General features: G+C 40.3%; 1 protein-coding gene across 4 annotated transcripts in view; it reads right to left on the reverse strand.

Moving 5' to 3' along the window:
* The window catches only part of SLIT3 (slit guidance ligand 3), a 519,568-nt gene that overhangs the window by 447,585 nt on the left and 52,321 nt on the right, over window positions 1–19,662 (reverse strand). For all 4 annotated transcript variants that reach the window (XM_062629206.1, XM_062629204.1, XM_062629205.1 and 1 more), the window contains one exon: window positions 19,528–19,599. In XM_062629206.1, coding sequence (XP_062485190.1) covers window positions 19,528–19,599 — 72 coding nt within the window. The remainder of the gene's footprint in view (window positions 1–19,527; window positions 19,600–19,662) is intronic.

The following is a 19,662-nucleotide window of genomic DNA, read 5'->3' on the forward strand; positions in this document are numbered from 1 at the left end:
CCACCAATCTGGAATGGAAACTGAGTCTAGCCTCTCATTCTAAGATCCTTCTTTCCATCTCTAATATTGTTATCTTTGAGAGGAAGGGGGAAAATCCTCTTTCTTCTCATCATATGCCAGTTCTGTGCCTAAGAATACTTGCTCGAAGCTAAGGATGCAAAATCACTCTCACTATTTGCAGTAACTCCTATTGAAAACTGCTTATCTGTATGAGTTTTGATATGGAGATAGGTCATGAACTGCAACAACAAGCTGTATAGGTCTCTAAAAGTGGTTAGAAGTTGTGAGTATTTAGAATGGATATGCCCTAAACTGGCATGGAAATGTGGAGTCTGATGGATACCGACAACAGCCCTACTGAGCACACCGGCTGAGAACTACAGTTACAGCAAGGAGGCTGCAGTGCACTAAGCCTCTGTGTTTCAACAGAAGCAGATTCTTTCTTAGTTTTAAGTGGTCTACTATCTGTTTTCTATAGGTCTAGTCCTGAGCCCAGCATGCAATGTCATTAAAGGTGCAATTTATAGCCTATCCCTCTGAGCTAGTCACTCCTGCCCGTTTTCCCTTTGGAAACTTCATTAGTTCCAAGCCCCATGTTTTCACTTCAAATAGCTCCTCAAGCACACCTCTCCCTCCAGCAACTCAACTTCAGTCATCTCATTACTTTGAAGACACATTAGCCTCAGTTTAACAAGGCAGCCAATAGGAAAACCATGTATGTTTACCATTAGAACAACACAATCTGATCTCGGACAATGCAGGCCTTGCCCATCAGGAGTTAAGACAGTTCTTTACAAATAAATTTCTGGAACATTAGCTTCTACACTTCCAGTATGTTAAGTGCCAGGAGACAGACTACACAGATCACAGAATGCAGTTGGACAGTTTTATAACTGTGCTCAATTTTGACAAATACAATAAGCTACCATATTTATGGACGTACTTTATGATTTGTTTTGTGCTGTAAACTGTTGCCAAAGACAAGCTTGCTACATACATCCTCTCATTTTTCCTTAATACATTCAGGGAACCCAAGAACCAAGTCATCTTCAAAACATGCATGAGTACTTTACATACAGAGATCTTCAAAGACAGAAGATTCCCTGCCATCTTCTTCGCACAACTCTCAGCAGTTGCGCGTTTCCTTTTCGCCTCTGAGCTGATGACAGGGAACAACATGCCAGTTCTTCCAGGCACAGAGCTGTACTGAAAAGCTCTCTCACACCATTCACACAGTTGTTAGAGACCTAACTCTGCTTCCTATGTGAGATCAAAATATTTCACACACAGTACTACATGAGAACAATGTAATTAGAAACATACTTCAAAGTCATTGTGCGTGCCAATCACGACGATATTCATACATTGAAACTACAAATCTCTTGTATACATCTGGCCACTTTTACACTTCCATCTTGCTTTAAGAATGCAGAAAACTTGGAACTATTAGTATATATTGCCAGGTGGCTCTGTTACCTCTCCATTCGTTGAAGGTTATCCCACAATTCCTACCTTTTCTTCCTTTCACCCCCCAAAATTTGCCAGAACCATCAGTGTATTTTGTCAATGGTTACACTGGAACATATCACCGCAGTACAGCACTGCCTCATCCTCCAACTCCAGTGGCTAGAAGTTCTGGCAGTGACCTCTTAATCCCTCCATTAAGATCTTCAGAGTTCTTCTGAAATACCTTTCAGGTCTTGCATATCGCTCAATGCAAACAGATGGAGGACACTGTGACAATACAGAACAACAGACCTGCATTTTGTGCTTATCAGTTCTATTCATCCTTTACAAATGAGACATGCCCAAAATGCAGTCTCCCACCAAACAGAGGCTCGGATGTCACCAAGGTGAACAACTTGATTTCACTGCAGCTCCTGGCTATTACTGCTGGTTTTAGCTCAGCTACTACTTAGTGAAAAATTCTCATTTAGGAAATCCATGTTTTTCATGAGACAACACATGAATCTCAAGCACTAACACCAGTTCACTAGACTGCTGATATTACTTCAGCCCAACCTTGCAAAAATACTGTATGAAAAACACAGATTCATTATGAATACTTTTTATATATCGCATACACTTTTGCAGGTTTGAGTTTTTAAAGCAGCACCAAAGCCTCAGTATTATCACTGCGAACACTTACAGTGTGTCCTCCAGCCAGACACCTCCTACTTCACTGAAGTTCTCAACTGGCCATCAAATAGTTCCTCAGTTAAACCTGGGGCTATGGTAAACAAAGTTCTGAGCTTCCTCAGCAGTTATTAAGCTCTGTGTTGTGTGTCATGGACAATAGCGCCGCTTCTCATGGCTCTGTGCAGAGAAGTGGGGGAAGGACAGTTCTATGCGGGAAAGAACACCAAGATGCAGACAGTGTTTGGCACAGAAGCCTGCAAACCCCTGCTTATTTATGGTATTATTCTTGAGAAATTAACCACTAAGTGCTCTGCAATTACTAAAGAAATTGGCTGGAGAGATTAATTCAACCAACCAGATTTATACAATGAAATATAATTACTGACATGTGAATTGCAGGGACTCACTTTTAGGGTAGGTTTTCTGTAGCTTTCACAGGAGTTAAAATGTGAAATTGTATTTACTGAAAGTCACAAAATGTAAGGACATGAAAAATCAGAAAGATCAACTGGAAATGTCATTAGTATTGAGAGGGGAAGGAATAAGAAACAAATAAAAGAAGTCCAGTCACCAGAAAATAAATCACAGTTCTATATAAGGGCTGACAGAGGCTCTTTGGAAACCGTTTGATCAGCATTTCTTTCAATTGCAGTTCTGGATAATCAGCCTTTACCATTTCACCCGCCCCTGCCTTGGCTGGCATGCTACAAATACCTGCACATGTGAAGGGCAAACAAGGCTGGATAACTTGAGAGTCAACCCAGGAAAAAGGACTTTAACACGCACACAGAATGAAATCCTCCCTCTGGACCATGCAGAGGAGCAAGTTCCATCATCAGCTATCAGCACCCTGACATGGTAACCACAGGAAACGCCGGCTGACTGACAGGGCAACATAAACACAGGCATTTGGAGTAAAACTTCATCTAGGAAGAACGCCAGTGAGTCTAGAGCTCTGGCATCCCCTTGGGATGCTGAACAGCACCCACACATCTCATTGTTTTCCAGGGAAGAAATCCAGGAAGAGCCTGCCTAACTCCTTGTGCTATGAGTTCCTGTAGTGAAACAAGCTGGTACAATCAATCCAATCTACCGCCTCCTCCTGGAGTGATTCAGAAACATCAGAGAAAGGGTGTGAGGGGTAAATGACTGGGTTTGACTGCGGCAAGAACTGTGGTTAGCCACCACCTGTGTCAGGGATCAGTGGCACAACCTCACTCTACTCACACCTTGGCAGAAGAGCTGCTCCAAGACCTGTGGCACTGCGGTTTGGAAAGCAGCCACAGCAGTGCAAAACAAAATGTCTGTTTACTTAACTGAGGTGAAGGAATAAAGAGGTTTGACTTGGAAAACTGCAGTGTCCCAGCATCAGGAAACTCCTACTTGAGTGCACTCACAAATCACACTCACAGCAGGGCTGGCCAATATAGCAGGTATTTACAACAGCTTGCCTCACCCAAGAAGAATTCAGTGCATTTTAGTGAATTGAGAGCAGTTTTATTTCTCTACTTTGCTTTTAGCCCACAGTCATAATTGGTGTCCTTTTGGTATTTGTAAAAAAAAAAAAATATATATATATTAAAAATTGGTAAAATAATTGATTAAATACTTCTCCCCATTCCCTCAACATGCTATATGATTTCTTTCAGTACAGGATTCAGAACAAATCAGTTGGAAACCATTTTGGGATCACTAACATATAAAACCTACCTTTGACAATTTGTAGGCCAATTTTATAACACAAAAATCAGTGCTGATTCATGAAAGAATTCTTTTGATCCAAAGAAAAGGCAGTGAGTGGCTATTAACTGCTCAGATTTCCTTAGTATCTTTAGTATTTAAACGCACTTGTCCCAGCCCTTCTTTGCTCCCCCATGCCTTGCTTAGGATAGACATGGCAGCAGCATTAAAATGATGGCACGCTTGACATCAAAAATAGTAATCTGCTTTTGGGTCTAGGTTTGGGGCTTTTTTTCCTTCTCTTTTGAGCAAGTATGGCAACGATTTGATAGCCCAGCAGCGTTCTGCCCTCCTGAACCCTGGCAATGACCCAGAGGATTTGCACTCTGCTGCTAATTGCAGATCTGGCTGTGGCCATTTCCCATGACATAGCTGGAATTCTCCAGATCTTGCCCTCTCAACTTCCCCAGCTATGCCATACTGAAACTATTTGCTGCATCCTCAGGCTGTCAATCACAACACCCATCTCCCAGGCTCTGATGCAGCACCACAGCCTCCCATGGCACTCAGCAGCAGGGTGCAAACCTTCCACACTTACTACTGACCTGCAATCAGAAGTAGAAACTCCCTGGGGGAAGTAGTTTCTCCTGCAGATCTGCTGTTCAAACTGATATTACAACAGGAGGAGCAGGTGCTCTGATCTGACACACACATGAAAAGGAAACCAAATGTTTTATTTTGAAGCTTAAGTTATGCACATATAACACATGAAATTTTTAATTTTCTATCTCAAGTTAATAAAGCTAAAGCCTGTTCCTATTCAACAACCTGGCTGCCATTCCAGGGTCACCTAACCTATCGCACATTCCCTTCAGTGGCACATGAAAATGCCTCTGATTCATTTTATTCTTTTATGTTAATATCAGGAGCCATGGGATAGACAGAATAAATTTTCTGATCTGTCCATATCTTTCTATTATGTCATGAAAAGTGGACAGTACTAGTAGCTTTGAAGAAAATTACAAGAAAAATTAAAGTTGCTTAAATCACTCATTCAGGTTTCACCATCTTCAGTACACAGTGTTGAACCAAGAAATTCCGTGACTTTTCAAGGCAATGCACAACTAAGCCTTTTTCTTCCTGCCTATATACTGAGAGAGCATTTAAGTTATTCCCTTCACTTTCAGATGAATTGATAATCATGCAAGTAGTAGTGTATATTTTCCTTAGCTAGAGCTTTACCACAAGTTTCAACATACACAAGCTGGAAATAACATGTTTATCTCCAAAACACCTAGGAATACACTCTACATTTTTGAGTAAGTACACATGATCCCGCAGATTACAGACTCAACAATACTTGTCTTCACAGGGGCTCTGCCCCTTCACCATCTCATTTTATGTATTGTTTAGGTCTATTTGAATCTGCTCACCTTTTACTTCCCTTACCAATCCCACGTGACATGGCCATCATTTTGTAGTAGCTCAGAACATGTCTGAAATTCAGCATACCCCAGTGAACATTATGGTAATGTCTCCTTTTAACCATCCTTGTAAAACAGGTGGGATTTTGATGTAATTTAAACAGGCTGCTGACACTGTAGTGATGTTACCTTAGAGCTGTTTGGAAATAAATTTGAAAATTAAATCGCAATCACCAGATTAAGATCAGAAAGTGAACAATCCTGGAGAGAACAACTTCCGTAGTTGCAATACTCATGTTGGCAGAGCCACGAGCGCCCAGACTGGAGCCAGGAACCGAACTGTGCTGGTGGCCAGCTTGCACCTTTATCACAAGACCCCTAAGAGAGGCCACAAACTATGAGCAGTATCGATGCCCAGCATCCTCCTCCTGGGGATCTCATGACTTTTCCTCCTGCACAAAGCAGGAAAAAAATGAGGCCTCCAGAAAAAAACAATGGACATGTTTGCCCCCATAGGAACACTTAAAGCCTCCAAGGCAAGTCCACAAGTGAGGTAGGACATCTCTGAGAACATGATATGAGCCATCTATACTCTACACCCTTTTTTCTTCTCCCCCCCTCTTTTTTTAGTTTACTAGGAGAAACTGGAAGCACCTATGTACTTATGTTATATAATAATCCTAACTCAGCCTACTCTGTAACTCCTTCTGGTTTTGTAAGGCGGTTTTAAACAGAGCAGAACTGGGTCACATTCAGGAAAGGGATATAGCAAATATCTTTCTCTCACAATGAGCTGTTACAAGATAAAATCTAAAAATGGTGAACACCAAGGCACATCCTACCTTCGAAAAGGATACAGAAGGCAACATTACCAGCAGTTCTGAACAGCACAATTTAGGGAGGAGATAGCTAAACATCACCTCCTTGAGCAGCAGTTCATCAATTCTGGCTCCTGATGACTTTCAAATTCTGTGGGAGTTGAGAACCCTCCTCTCACACTCCTGCAGGATCCTGGTGCTGAGCACAATCTTGCACCTCTTCATCTTCCAGCACCCACAAAAATCCTGTCTACTACAGTTAATCTTTAATTTGTAATAGAAGGGGGGGGGAAGAAAGAAAAACCGTACAATCTAGTAACCCATCCACAGTAACTGCCAAACCTTGAGCCACCTAAAAGCTTCCAAACCCTGGCTTTAAATACTGTAATATAACATTTAACCACAGAATATTTCAGGTTATAGGGGACCTCTGGAGGTCATCTGGTTCAACTTCCCACTCAAAGCATGGCCATCTTCTAAGTTAGATGAAGTTAATATGCTTCACTCTTTCTTAGATGACAGTAAGAACACCAGAAAAATCTCTTTCTACAGAAGGAAACAAATGAGCTTGCTAATGTAGTACTAAATGGGAAAACTCCAAAACTAGGCACATTACCAGGGAGAAGGCCCAAGACACTCTGTGACTGCTGCTTCAAGACAAGCCACTACCTCTATGTCTCCAACTAATCCCCACAACCTGTACAGATGAAGTCAGCTGTGTTCCATGGAAAGTTAGTTGAAAAAAAAAAACAGTCAAGTATCTAAGTGATGCATAATTCAAAAAGTATAACGTTACACAGCAGTACTGACACTGGCTCTTCAACTCAGCAGGAGCTCTCGGTCCAGTCACCAGTACCTCTAGCATCCCCAGCACTCCTCTAGCATTCCAATACTCACTGGTAACTGGAAGAGCTGTTTCACTATGAATAGCTGAAATTTTCATAGATAAAAATTGCTTCCCCACAGTTTTTAACAGTGTTATCCTTTCAGGTCACCTTACGTAAGGGAGATGTCAGGCTGCAAGCCTAAAGAACAGCTTGCTCTGGCATTCTTCCTCCCATTCAAACTCTGGTGTATACACACCAAAAAAAAAAGCTACAGAAATTCTTTGCTAACTAAATTTCTTTCTCACTTTGAGGCTACAGAGTCATGCTGGAGACGGATGTCCTCACTTACCCATACAACTTGGTACGATCAATGTGCCTCAAAGGAAGAGAGAAATCCTTTTCCCCTTTTCATTCCATTGTTCTGAAAGGAAGGACACTACAAAGTGAATTAAGAGATTTAACAAACCTGGGCTGCTAGTAAGTAAGTCTCAACTTTTAAAGTTCCATCATTTACACTTTCCATAACATTTTATTTATATACACAACTTATTTAACTACAGAGTGTAAAATACTCCAGCTCATAATTTTGCTGAGACTGATGTCAGACAAGGCCCATTGTAAGCCACAGGCCAGACAATCTACTGCTTGGTTCTTTGTCCATGCATGTATTCAAACACAATGAAATTGGTTTACCTCAGTAAATAGGAGCTGGAATAAGCTGCAGCTGCAAGAGGTGGTCCTCATTTTGTAAATGCTAGCACTGCCATTTGGAAAAAAGAGTAACAAGCAGTGAAGAAAAATAATTCCCTTCAAGCAATTGAAATACCAGTTCTGAAGATAAAATGGAGAAAACCCCAAAGCCAGTAAAAAGAAACACTGTTGTCCTTTGAAGTTCACCACCAACTGGGGCAAGTGGCACGTGGCATTCCCCAGGCTTATGGGAAATTTGTTTCCTGTCGTGTCAGGAAAGAAACCACCGTTATTGCTATGGTCCCTCTGGAGCCTGTAATTACTGATGCATATAAATTACACTTTATCAAAATACATTGACAAATGTTGCCTTGGAAGTCAAAACTAAACAGTCCACCTAAGCAATGTTAGTCTAATTCTGTTCTCATTAGAGAAAGGACTGGCACAAATGGAAACACTGTGCCACACACATGCATTTCCCAGCCACATAACTAATACCAAAGGATGATGGAACTTCAGGAGGTAACTCCTTTAGGTGAGTCATGGTCTTCCAGGGCAATGCTCTTGTTCAGGCATGGATGTGACACTTTGTCCTCTCCATAAATTCAGTGAAACAACACTACCAGATCTTAGGTGCTTTATTGCAGCCAATCCTACTGCAACGCGAAATCCTGGGACTGGCATTTCAAGGGTACTTGCTGGCAGTCATATAAGTACTTAATATAGCAGAAGAAATATGAGGCCTCTAGCGTAAAGGAAGGGAAGTTGTTTAAGTGAAGTACCTCCTACTGACCAACAAGTACCCAGATCAAATAACACCAAGATCAGACCTTGGATCAGCTGCCACTTCTGGAGAAAAAGTTCAAGTGCTAACTAAACCTTAGCCCGTCAGCTCTGCTCCCAGTAAGGGAATGCAAGGTGGGGGGTCAATCAAGCAGTTGCTGGGAAAAAGTAGAACAGGATGGTCTGAGTACAAGTGACTCAAGAGAAAAAAACAGACAAAATCCCATTCTAATACTTTAAAATATACAGTTACTATGTGCATGCACCAGTTGTAGGAAAAGCAGTTGAGGGCTTGGAGACTGAAAACCTTCTCCTGCACTCAGCAAACTTCTTGGCCTCCAACAGTACAGAAAAGATGTTGAGGCAGGACTGACCCAGTGATGATTACCAGAACTAACACTGGCAGTTCTATTCATGGGATTGTGTGGTAGCATACAAGATAATTCTTCCAACAAAAGAAACTGCCTGTATAAGCATAACATTCGGATGCATATTGGGTGCCGTATTTTTCAACAGTATTGCCCTCACAGTTCACTAAGCACTGGCGATGTACCTTGGACATAAACCACTCGCAACATTAAACTTAACATTCCTTTATATGTCAACAGGAATGAAGTAAATCCATATCTGCTGTCTCCAGAAGAAACTCTTTCATAGACACTTCTCTAGTAACAGCTCATCAGGGAGCTTAACAGAGCAAAGCAAAAGACAGGTACTTAATTTTGAACATTCTTTGTTCAACTTTCTCAACAGTATTTGCTTTTTCATTTAGAAAATGAAACTTGAACAGTGGTGATCACTGCATACCCAAATAATTTCACTAGGTTCCAAAGTATTATGTAAGGGAAACACATTCAAGTTATCTCATGGACTTTTTGTAACACAAGGTGCTCTAAGCCTTTGGTTTCAGTATGTTACACTGAAATAAAAGCAGCTCACAGGCACACCTTGTGTGACATCTTTGTCTTAGTCATACGAGTAATATGATAATAAACCGCCCTTGCCAATCTATTCTTGTAGCACCATAGCATTTAATGACTCGCAAGAGGTATTTCAATTTTCCTTCATAAATAGTTTATACTCTTGTAAGTTTTACAATGTAGACTGCATTTGGGACATGAAACTGCATCAGCCTCTAGATCAAATACCTCCTGGTTCAGCTCCACGTTGACCCTTTTGACAGGCACGCATATGCCTCGGGCTACAATCCCATGGCTTCTCTCAACTGAAGGAGATTTGAATCATAATGAAATCCTGGATCATTTATGACTGTATTTCAAAAGCAAATGTAGTGCATTTAAAAGTAATAGCAGTATTCATTTTGGTGACCTTTAAGTGTTTGAAATACTTTGAACAGGCATGCCCTATTACCTCTGTGAAACACAGTGAAAAGTTCCAGAAAGCCTGACTTAAGCTTCCCATTGTACACATTACAGACTTTAAAAAGAAAACCAAATGAAAATTAAACCAAAGAAGTATTCAGTCTTGCATAATATCACCCACAGTAACCTTAACTCATGGGTCACTCCTAATATCCAATAAATCTCTGCAGATAAAGCTGAATTCAAGGAATCACAAGAATGGTTTGGGTTGGAAGGACCTTAAAGCTCGCCTGATTCCAACCCCCTGCCACAGGCAAGGACACCTTCCACTAGACCAGGCTTCTCCAAGCCCCATCTAACCTCATTATTTGCAACTTATTTTCAAAGTATTTGCATGGACTTTTACCAGACAATGAATGTAAACTATTTTTTAACATCTGAATGACACCCTAGGATGGAAAGCAATGGAAATATTTACATCATTATTACTATATTTTTCCTGTGATGCAGATGAGATGTCTGTGCTTTAAGTCACCAGTTCAATCTGTTCCTACATTCACCTTGTACAAAAATAATGCTAAACATTCCAATCTCCTGTTCACCAGAAAAAGGAAGTTACATTTATTCTGCATTTTCTCCTAGCTGTACCAATGGAAGTTTACAAATGAATTTGCCACTGCTTGATGTTAACTGTGGCCAGGACTCCAGCAGCTCTGCACCACTGGCTCAACTGAGCAGTTGGCAAAATGCTTCTCAGCTCCTTTCAACGTACAGCCAATGGGCAAAGTGCAAAAAAACATTAACATATGAATTAACCAATTAAAAGGAATTTATTAAACAATAAAAGCAATATCCGTCCAGCAATAAATTATGTGTAAGTTCACCGTGTGCTGACAGTTGCGCGCTACCTCTAGCAGCGAGGCCAAAGAGCCGTGTTAACAAAGCAAATGCAGTAAATCTGACACACTTAGAGCGTGCCCAGGCAGACCAAGAGGGCTACTCAGTTTCCACAAAAGAAACTGCCTACAAGCCATCAGGTCAGAATCCCTACAGTAATCACGCACTTGCAGCTATAACCTAACTATTCTGACTGCAATCCACACTGCTAGTCAATCTGTTGATGTTCAACAGGAGCAGCCCATGACTTCAATAGCCAAACCCACCCTGCAGAGTGCCCCCAGGCTCCCAGAGCCACCACCACCCGAGCTGGAGGAACCAGAATACAACACTGTAGGGACACAGAACACTTGAACTGGTGCTAACAGAAACAAAAGACCAAAGTTCTGAAGACTAATGTAAGAAAATGCTAAGCCAGTAATGGCCACCCACAATTACTGTATTTTGAGAACCCTGTAAGAGCTCTTAGTCATGTGAAAGCCATCATAACAAGAAATTGAGTCACTGTGTTTCCCCCCCAGTTTTAGCTTGTCACTCTAAACACAGCAGTTGAAGCCTGTTAAAAAGATGCATTTCAGAGTTGGCAGAGCATACACAACCACCCTCAGAAGCCATGTCTCCAGCTCCCGAGGTGATGACTAACCATGGAGTCCTCCTTGACTTGCCTTTCTGTAATTCACTTCAAGCAGCACAAGAGCCTGTGGAAGTTCAGAAAAGCCTAATTCTACTAAATATCTCCAGGATGTTCTCAAATATGTGGAGAAAAAAACCAAACTCAATGGGAATTAATGTCTAGCAGGATAAAGTGACTACACACTGAATTTTATCAATATTCCTTTTTGATACTGAGAATAAGGAAAATTTTAAGAAGCACCAGAAACTATTTACAACAGCCCTGATGTAAAGTCCTGGACGGGACTTAGTTAGTAAGTTTACAAGGCCACTATTAGTGTGAGTAAAATAAACTAAGCACCTTCCAGTTCAGGACTGTGTTGAGAATGCAGTAACAGTGTAATCATTTCTAATATATTATCTCCAAGACATGCAAGTTGAAACTAGAATTTGTTTGACAGTGCTTTAAAAGACAGTCTCATTTAGGAAAGCTGACACCCAGCAATATGGTTCAGGTTACCAAATAACACAGTGGCAAATTAAAGTCACAAATTGGGAGCCTCCTAATTCCTTGAGCTGAACACCAACCAAAAGCACCATGTCTCCTTTCTAATAGCACAGGAAAAATCAGGGAATATGAAAGGCAGTAGTTACGCAGCTAATAGAGTGAAACAGCCTATTTCCAAAGGAGACCTATGCTTAATCTGCACGTGTGGTATTTCTTCTGGAAATGTATAGTCCTTTGCCACAAACTATACTCAGTAACTTACCAATAAGATTGCCCAATCACAGAAGCTGGCAATAGATGCCTTCTTAGAAGAAAGATGCCACTAAAACCCAGCAGTCTCTTTGCAGAGCGCCCTTTCTTCTCCCATCATGCCTATGTCCCCTCAGAGAGGAAAGAACACATCTGCACAGGGTTATTTTAAATAACCGGTTTCACACAGGGGGAACAGTAGCATTGAGGAGGCAGCCTTCGGGTTTTCTGACATGTACTCATTTGTTTTCTACTCTTACAATGATAAAAAAAAAAATCTTACATTCATCTTCTTGTGAAATTCATCCTCTGAACTAATTTAGACAGGAAAAATCCTGACTCTTCAAATAGAACTGGTATATTTGTATTTCAAAAAAATGCTACATACATTATTTACAACCAGAGCCAAAAAGAAGATATAAAATGACTTCAGCTTGATGAACGGTATAAATGTCATCCAGCTATCTGCAGCACAAGCCTCTGACCTAATGCACATCTTTCTCAAGCCCAAAGTGCACCCTAGAGACCAGCACACACTTACTGTAATTATTTACTGTCTTCTAAAAAGACCTGCTGTGATCTATACACAGTAAAACTACAATTATTGGATGTGGATAAAACCACAAAAGCACGCTGTTACAAGCCCATGCTACTTTGTCATGGCAACACCATAACTCACGCTCCTGAAACAATTGAATTGCCTTTAATGTGAAATGATAATGGAGCTCCAAGTCAGCAGTCTGAGCGAGCTTCCTTCCTAGAAAGAGAACAGAAAAATACAGAGGGCACTAAGGAAATTTATGGAGTGGTGGCTTTTCCAAACACGGCTTCTGATGACATCCACGAGATAAAAGACTGCATTTGATCGGGAGTCATGATCTGATACTTGGAGCTTGCTAAGGATCAGGCTGGAAAGGAGGGCTTACAAATGACAGCTCTAGTGAGGCTTTCAGCAGCAAATTCTTGGCAAATCATACACATGTGAAACAACCTCCCAGCTACAACAAACATCTTGGATTTTACCAATGCTTGCTTTCCTTTGAGTGCTTTTATAGCTAATCCACACTGCACTTCTCAAATGCAAGCCAGGAGACAACTTCCCCAGGCCAGCGTCAGTCTGCAGGCACAGTGCAACAGAATGACATAATATGGCACAGGGAATCTAAAAGTTAAGTACACCTTCATACATATGTTTAACAAGGTCAGCTTCATAAGTAAGCAGTAACTAAATGGTTCCAGCTACTCCTACTAGGAACTACTTAACAAAACCACTTACACAAAATCAAATGCACACACTGCACAAACATTAAAATCTTAAGGAGGCAACTCAAGAAGAGATAGCAAATAGTAATGTGTAAAAATAAAACTAAAAGCCAATACAATAAACAATCAAACAGACTACATAAATTTATTAGACACTGAAAACCTATCATTAAAATTGCTTCAAGCATGTGCATCTACATAATAGCACACAGTTCTCACCGGTACCTTCAAAGCATATGAATTACAGGACAAACGTTATTTCTAGGCAGTTTTAATGTGGTTTTAACACCCAGCTTGAGGAGAAAAACTAAGCAATGAAGGTACTAAAGCCAGCAAAAGTAATAAAACTTTGCCCAAAGAGCCTGCAGCAGCATTTGCTGTATTTTGTGTGTTTGTGCAGGCACACTTTCTTCTTTCTAATCTAGCCTTAAAAATTAACAACAAAAAAGGTCAGAAAGATAATCAATTTTCACTGGTGCTCCTCCAGGTATCACACTCACATTGACTTACTTGACTGGTTTACAGAACATACAGATGTTGTTAGCTATGAATGGGCATTTATTGCATACTAAACTAGAAAACTTAGATGATCTAATACAATGCATAGCTGTAGTTATAAAAAGCAGACGAGATTGATATCAGTGTTTTAAATACATTATAAACAAGATGAGAGCAACATATTTTTCTTGTTTCAGGAAGAAAACATTTTAAAAGTAAATTAAATCTAATCAGATAGAAGACTATTTAATTTCATTTAAAATGACAGTGGATCAGCACAAGTTAACAAAGTTCCACATATCATCCTTTTTCATCCTTCCAAAAGCAGCCATTCTATGTGGAGGCAGATGCCGGATAATTCCTGACGAGCATTAACCTAAAGGAAAAGTGATACACTTCCCTTGCCAATTTTCTGCAGTGAAGTATTACCTAATTTATGTCTGAGTAGCACTTTAAAATGCAAAACATAATTACTGCTAGTCACTGCCATCTCCCTGGGAAGCATTAATGCACAACTAAGAGATGCATACATCAACAGCAAACTACAAGACTTATAAAAATCTTACATTTTCATGACTGAAGTTGCATGACCTCCAGCTAAGAAACCAAATAACAGGATCCAAGCTTTGTTCATGATCTATCTACTGTAAAATGGTTTTTCCATCTAAAATTCAGTTTGCTTAACCACACATGAGCTAATTGGCACTACATATTGTACATGTATGCAACAGAACAGCTTCCTGTTTCTGCCTGAACATAAAGAATAGTTTTTACTGTGAGGGCACAGACTGACCAGGGAGGATGTGGAACCATTATTCTTGAAGATATTGGAAAGCCATCAGGACAACGGCACCAGTCTGCTCTAGGTGACCCTGCTTGAAGAGGTGTTGGCTGAACAAGATACTTCCAGAGGTACATTCCAACCTGGACTGAACTTGCATGGTAAGTGTTTGAGAGGGGTGTTGGTGTGCTACAGGGGTAGGGGTGGCTTTTGTAAGCAGCTGCTAGAAGCTTCCCCATGTCCGACACAGCCAATGCCACCAGCACCAAGTTGGACCTGCTGCTGGCTAAGGCTGAGCCACCAGTGCCAGTGGTAGTGCCTCTGGGATAACAAGTTTAAGGGGGAAGGAGCAATTGCAGCCAGAGAGGAGTGAGGAGGACATGTGAGAGGAACAGCCCTGCAGACACACAGGTCAGTGCAGGAGGAGGCAGGAGGTGCTCCAGGCACTGGAGCAGAGGTTCCCCTGGAGCCCATGGTGCAGACCATGGTGAGGCAGCTGTGCCCTGCAGCCCATGGAGGTCCATGTGGAGCAGATGCCCACCTGCAGCATGGAGGTCCATGTGGAGCAGATGCCCACCTGCAGCCCATGGAGGTCCATGTGGAGCAGATGCCCACCTGCAGCCCATGGAGGTCCATGTGGAGCAGATGCCCACCTGCAGCCCATGGAGGTCCATGTGGAGCACATACCCACCTGCAGCCCATGGAGGTCCATGTGGAGCACATACCCACATGCAGCCCATGGAGAAGCCCAGATTCTGTTACTACCTTAAACAGTGAGCTAATCTAAAAGAGAATCTAAGGGATACTTCTACTCATCTGATACTTTTGGCATCAGGTTTCAGTATCTTTCAGTTTCCAGAGCCTGGTTTGTTTTATCAAGTGACAACTAAGACAGTTCATTAAAAGTGAATAGACCCAACAAATGTTCCATGGCCATAAATTCAGAGGAGGTATCAATTCTCACTGCACGACTTCAGTTTAGAGCACTTTTAAGAGGGTTGGTTTTTTTTCAGCCACACAAAGGAACTTGACTACTTAGCAGCTTTAGATATGAAAGTTTCAACAACAGAACAAATACATTCTTACATGTTGGTGGTATGGGGACTGTCTCCCTCTTGTTTTCAAAGATACTTAATAGACCCATAGCATACATGGCCTTCAGTGAAAAGCAGACAGGCTCTGATCATTTTACATACCCGACGTGTACATGAAGGAAACTCAAGGATTCCAGCATGCACAAAGCTGTGTCTACAAACTTTGCTGATACACTTCACAACTTGTTTTGGATACCAGAAAATAATTACCTTGGAATCAAACCCTGGGTTTATGGCTGTTAAATTACATGGTTTGGTTTACTATACTTTCTGTGGGCATTAAATCACTTAGCTTAAGATTTATATTACCTTTTTCTTTATGGCTAGATATTAGTAAGAAATACCTGAAACTATACACACACACCCCCCCAAATATCTTTCTTGTTTCCATTCCTCAGTTTATTAAAAGTGCCTTTTCCTTGATTCAGTTCTCATTAAAAGTGCCTGCAGTTTGAATTATTAGATACTTAATTATTTGTCCCAGATAAAACGTTTAAGAAGCTTTGAAACCTGGGAAATTAAGGCAATAGAGCAATAGCAAACAATTCCACTAGAGAATCGAGGGTTCATTCACATCCAACTTCAACTTAAAACTCTTACCTAAACTAAAGCAAACAAAATCCATGAGTCTCAAAGCCACTCTTTCTAGAAGAAAAGGCTCAAAACCTCATGAGAAACTCATTTTGTGGGCTGTTTCACATTCCATCTAAGGTTTATTCCCCTATTTATATATATCTGCTTCTAATATCAACCAGATGTGACAACGAAGTCCAAGCAGCGCTGTAAAAGATGCAAGGATATCCTGTAGATCAGCATTTTGAGAGAGGCTTGGATAAGAAAGGGAAAGGTACCTGGAGCTTAAGTGATTAACTGAGGAAATAGTTATAATCTGAGAAGCATTCTTAATGAAAAGTTCTAGTTATCAGAAAGACTGCACTGCAGGAAAACGCACAGTGCCCTGACAGAAACACCTTCTGCGGACAAACCAGGAAATCATCAGGCTCAGAGCAGAGCTGTCCCACACTCCACAGACATGAAACAAGACAAGAACCCAACATCACCGAACAGGATTGTTCTCTAGCATTTCAAGCACATCATCAATAGGAAAAGACACTGGTCTTCACTACGATTTCCAACAGCAACAGGACTGAAGAGATTCTGTTGACCCTGAACTACACACAAAATACTGTTCCTTCCAGTAAACTCACAGGCAGATCTCAGCCCCGCTGACGGAACACTGAGAAAATCTACACGTTTGTTTTTGCAACCCGTAACTATTCCTTAAACATCAACAGGTCCTCCCTGAAAGCCTCCAGCACACAAAATTCCTGTGTATTTAAGCAGGTCGGTCACTCCATCTCCACCAAACCCAAATGCTAAGGAACATGCCCAACTTTCACACTATTGCCAAATTACGAAAATTAATGTGTCACCCTTGTGTTTAGTTTTATATCTTTTACAAAATGGAGCTTGGACCTTCAATATCCAAGTTGTAGGCTGTTCTGGTTCACTGCTGAAAGGAGCCACCAGAAGAATGACTGCTGAAATCACTTGTATTTGCTGGGTGGACAAGACTATGAGCTCTTCATTGCCATGAGTAAAATCATAAGGTACATTTTGGGCAACTGTATGGCAGTATTTAGTCCTTAAAGTTTTGCATCATTTGAGCTGTAGCAAGCTTACACACTTAAAATGCTCTATTTTGGACTTACTCATCATGATTATAACTACTAAAAAAAGGGAATAATTGACTAATAGCTTAGTAGACCAGAATCAACAGTTTGAAAATACGACAGCAGAAATAATACATCTATACTATGGAAAATTAAAATGAAGATCAGTATTATCTACACGATTTAATGCTCATTTTAACTGACTCCTCACAAATTCCACAAAATATACATCACCCGTGTATCAGTCCCCCTGATCGACTTCTGCCTCACTTCTTTTATTCCCTGTCATCACTTTCTCAGCTATGCTTTCTTCTTGAGAGGCAAGGTCAGAGCAGCTGCAGGACAGGAATGCAAGCACCGTGTCTCTTCATCAAAGTGCTTTGCCCAAAAAGCCAGAGGTGGACAAAGTAGAGCCACACACTGCTGGACTGAAGACAAGTCATAACAGAAGTGAGAAAGAACAGCCCTCAAATCTACAAGGAGAAGAAGCAAGACAGTAACACAAAAAAATAGAAAGTAACCAACTAAAACACATGCTTCTATTTTTCGTCCATGTCTAAAAAAAAACCACGTGTATGTATTTTCACTAGTTCGAGTAGGTAGCAAATTTCTCATTCTTATCCCATCACTGAAAACCATACAACCAAACTGCATTTAGAACCATAACAGTTCAATTTTAGCTAAGATTTATTTACTTAAAATATACACTATATTTATATAACACTTGTATCTTCAAAAGAAAAAGCAAGTTTCTACTTACAAACACTGCTCAAGTGATCTATCTAAAGCACTACTCCACAGTAAGCAAGGCTTTGAATGAATGTCAGAGAATAAAGACAAATGTTTCGACAGCATCTATTGGGAAGCATTACAGATTACAGCATTCATATTAATCATTCTAATTTATGTAATTTTATTATAATCTTTATATTCTAAAAGCAAAATTATTACCCTTGTTAAGGACTATAATATATCATGATTACATGATCTACTCAAAAGTACATACTCTGCTATTGAAAAGCCTCAATTACTTTCACCTGGTTCCTTTGTGCAAGGTTCCTCACGACAGATGCACACAGGTTATCAAACACATGACTCTCCCTCAAACCCACAAATTACAACAAAGTTACTACCAGCCTATTGATAGACATGTTCAACACCACCATGCAGAGAAAGTTTCAACATGTTAAAGTGGAATTTGCATAAATGGATACAAGTAAACTCTGTAATTTTTATTTTTCTTAAAGCATCCCTGTTTCCTTAGACAACCCAGCTACATGAAGCAACTCTTCTACGAAATAAATGTAACTGGCATCTTTCTGAGACCAGATAATGGCATCTGCAAGTAAGTACCAGCTTTATACTCAACTACCAGCTTTCTACTCAAGAGGAGTTTCAAGATACATAATGTCAAAAACATCAAAAAAAAACATGAGGAAACACAACCAAACCCCTCAGGCCTAGCAAAACCATGGAGCAAATGCTTTCTAGTGCATTAAAAAGCTATGACCAAGCTTGAAAGATCAAGTCTGTAAGTTTTTCAAGCAGATTTCAAGGCGACAAGACAGCTATACTTTGCAAGTATTTATATATTTTTTCATGTCCAAGAGTGTTTTTCACTTACTCATACAGATTTTCATGAGCAAGCCTGGACAACAACAAAGCTCATTACAGAAACTCTCCAAAACTGTACCAATGTCACTCACAACAATGTTCAATTTGTCTGCTTTTAAAACATCCACAAAGAGCCTTTTCTAAAAATAGCTGATTGCAAAACTAACCTTCACCATCACCATATGTTCTGTATTTCCACAGGAAGACAAATTTACAGGAATGCCTAAATGGCTTGTTTGGTTGCATATAGAGGGATTAATTAAAGTTGTAACAACCTGTATTATGTCAACGTGAATTTCTAAATAAGACTATGCAACGTCTCTTTGTGGATGGCTAGACTATACTGGGTATGAGATGTTGACACATTTCATGGTCTCTATACCTCTACATAGAGAGTTAAAAATAATTCATCTTGAAGTCATCATGGTGAGTATAAAAGGAACAGAAAAATCCGTGGTTTCTCATCCCTCTGATATTTATGCTCTACTGAATTACAACTAGACACATGCAAACATAACACATCATTTCAAGAGCCTTTACTATTTAGCAGTTCTAATATCACAAAGATTAAACTTCTCACCACAGTCAAAATACAAATGTGCAGATCTGCATAATAAGGAACATACAATAGGAACATAAATCAGGTTGTACTTACAATCTAGTTAACTTCTGTGTGTTCTGAAAAAGCAGCTCTGGAAGAACTTGCAATTTATTCTTGTTCAGACGCCTAAACAGTTACAATAAGAATAAAAAATAATTAGATTATCTTCCAATTTAAGAAGCTTATTCT

This window comes from Pezoporus occidentalis, unplaced genomic scaffold (assembly GCF_034315485.1).
Source record: "Pezoporus occidentalis ecotype Australia unplaced genomic scaffold, CSIRO_AGI_Poc_V1 ctg33, whole genome shotgun sequence".
Taxonomy (NCBI): Eukaryota; Metazoa; Chordata; class Aves; order Psittaciformes; family Psittacidae; genus Pezoporus; species Pezoporus occidentalis.